The 2,590-nt window shown below is 38.7% G+C and overlaps 1 protein-coding gene across 1 annotated transcript; it reads right to left on the reverse strand.

The window, feature by feature from the left end:
• Positions 1–724: 724 nt before the first annotated feature.
• LOC141582984 (testis-specific chromodomain protein Y 1-like) lies at positions 725–2,209 on the reverse strand. The gene has a single exon (XM_074392426.1). The coding sequence runs from the start codon at positions 2,207–2,209 to the stop codon at positions 725–727; it is 1,485 nt and encodes a 494-aa protein (XP_074248527.1).
• Positions 2,210–2,590: the final 381 nt, after the last annotated feature.

Genomic DNA, 2,590 nt, shown 5'->3' on the forward strand with positions numbered 1-2,590 from the left:
TGTTAAGTGGGTAACAACAAAACATGTATAAAAATTAATTATTTCAGCATAAATTGTAACCATATATTCAGTTTGGAAGAATAATCATGAGTGAAATATATATTGGAAATCATTATTCTGAAATACAAGTCCTTTTAATTTAGAATTGTGTGTCTCTGAGGTGTTTGTGCCACTATAAAGTCAGAGGCACCAACTCAGGTTATCTGGGGTAGGGAAGCAGAGACTGACACTTACCTCAATTGACTCTGCATTCTAGAATGTAAAAATAAGGAAAACAAACATTATCAAAAATTTTTGTTACTAGAATCTAATAGAGCACCATTCTCATCTGATTTATAGTAGTCATCGATAAAAATTAGAGCTTGAAAGAACAATTTAGTGCTCTCTAGTCTGCTTTTAAATTTGGGCTTCTGTGTACATAAAATAAGGATATTTGAGCAAATAATTTGTTTTGTAATTTATTTTATATTTACAATGTTTAACAATTTCTTGATAATATTAAATAAAAAGTTTAGATGTTTTCAATTCTCTCTACAAGCCTTAGCCATCATTGAAATTATTTGGGGCTATGAAAATGAATTAGGACATCTTCAGCTAATTATATATTCTGCTAAGTTCAGTTCTTGTGTCCTAAGCAGACAGACTGGTAATTACAATTCATCAATTTTTGTTTGAACATACTTTAACATGGATTCTATCCCATCTGCTGAGCTCCAGATTTTTTTCAGCATTTCACACTCTCTCTCATTGGCCTGTTACAGGAAGCAAGCCTCTTAATTTGAATCATAACCTCTTGGGTGAAAGTTGCAGTCAAGAACACCTGAGAGACCAGGCCTTTGGCACATGCCTCCCGTGCTGTCAGCTTTCGCCCACCAATCAACATTTCATTGGCAGATGCTTCACCCATGAGCCTTGGAAATGTGACAGTAGCACAGCCATCTGGACTCTGTCCAAAAGTTGTATATGGGGTTTGAAACCAAGCCTTTTCGTTAGCCCAAACCAAGTCACAAAGAGGTAGTATGGATGCACCTAGTCCAATGGCTGGACCGTTGACTGATACAACAATAAGTTTTTTAAAATGAATAAAATGGTCCACAAAGTTTTTAATTGTGTCCACAATTTCAGTGCTCATTCTGTTTCTGTCATTCCGTAAATGCTTCGCAATGTACCTAAAATCAAGACCACAGCAGAAGACACTGCCAGCTGCGCTGAACAACACAAGCTTGCTGTCATCCATAGCTGCCCTTTCAAGAGCATTTATGATTTCTTTAATGACTTCTGTATTGAGTGCATTTTTCTCTGTTGATATAGTAGATAGCAATATCTGGGTGAATCCATGGTCTTTCTTGACAACAATGTCTCTGTATCTGTTGGCACTTTCTTTTAGCCTGATGGTGAAATACATCCTCTTGATAAAAGGCTGGTCTTTTCTATCATCAATAAGCTCTCTTTTTCCACCCTTCACTCTTGAAACAGATGTATGCATGTTTGTTGTTCCATTGACTGCTGAAGGGTCCATTAATACCACTATACCTTCTTTGTTATCTGACTCTGTGGCCATAGAAGCAGTAACTGAGTCAGACATCTGAGACATAAGTGGTTGTGTCTGGGTCCTGTTTTCTATTCTAGCCTCTTGTGTGTCAGAATCTGATGAAATTCTGATCGGTTTCTCTGCTGCCACCTTGAACGCCACCTTGTCCTCCTGAACTGGTGCAACAGAATCTAGTTTCTCAGGTTTCAGAAAAGACCTCACTGTGTCCTGGTCGTTAACTGGGCTATGAGGTGCAAGTGTCTTGATATTTGAATTTTTCTGTTTCGAATTTTTGGAGTCAGGGAGAAGTGAAGCTGTGTTTTCTATAATGTTCTCTCTGGCAGCAAACAACTTGTTTTTGGATTTGTGGTGTTTGCCAGTCAATGGCATTTTAGGAGAGTTCTTAGAAAAGCTGGATGTGGAAGTTCTGGAAGCTGGTCTCCTTACATTGTTTGAAGAAATTCTACTTGTTCTGGTCCATGTCCATTTTGTCTGTTTTTCAGTCTGTTGTCTGATAAAGTCACAAATACATTCTCTACAGTTTGTGAGGTTCTGCTCTGGTTCCCAAGTGTCATCCTGCTTGTCATAACCTTTCCACCGAACCAAATACTCTGCCTTCCCTTTTTGGTTTTGTCTTTTGTCAACAATAGCTTCCACCTCAAACTCCTGGGAAGCCATGAAGAAACAGACAGAATTGGGCAGTTGCTGTGCCAACCTTTTTTCAGTTGGGTCTCATCATAGCCACATCTTTCTGCCTTCAGTGCTTCACCAGGTGCTAGGTATGGATGAGTCTCTTCCAATTCGTGGCCAAAGTTGTGTGAAGAAGCAGTCAGAGAGCCTTACCCTCTTACATTTACTCTGTGGTGGGACAGATTGGACTTGGTCTTATGATGCCAAGATAGCTTGCTAGGTAGCTTCAGGTAAGATTAGCTAAATCCACAGATCCTACTTTTACAGAGTGCTCAAAGCTTTCTACCTGCCTGTTACTCTCTTTTGTCGTTGCCATGACAATTGTATTGAACATTCTGAAGTTGTAACATTTTTAAAGTTATACTAGCT

Source organism: Saimiri boliviensis, chromosome Y, assembly GCF_048565385.1.
Source record: "Saimiri boliviensis isolate mSaiBol1 chromosome Y, mSaiBol1.pri, whole genome shotgun sequence".
NCBI classification, from domain to species: Eukaryota; Metazoa; Chordata; class Mammalia; order Primates; family Cebidae; genus Saimiri; species Saimiri boliviensis.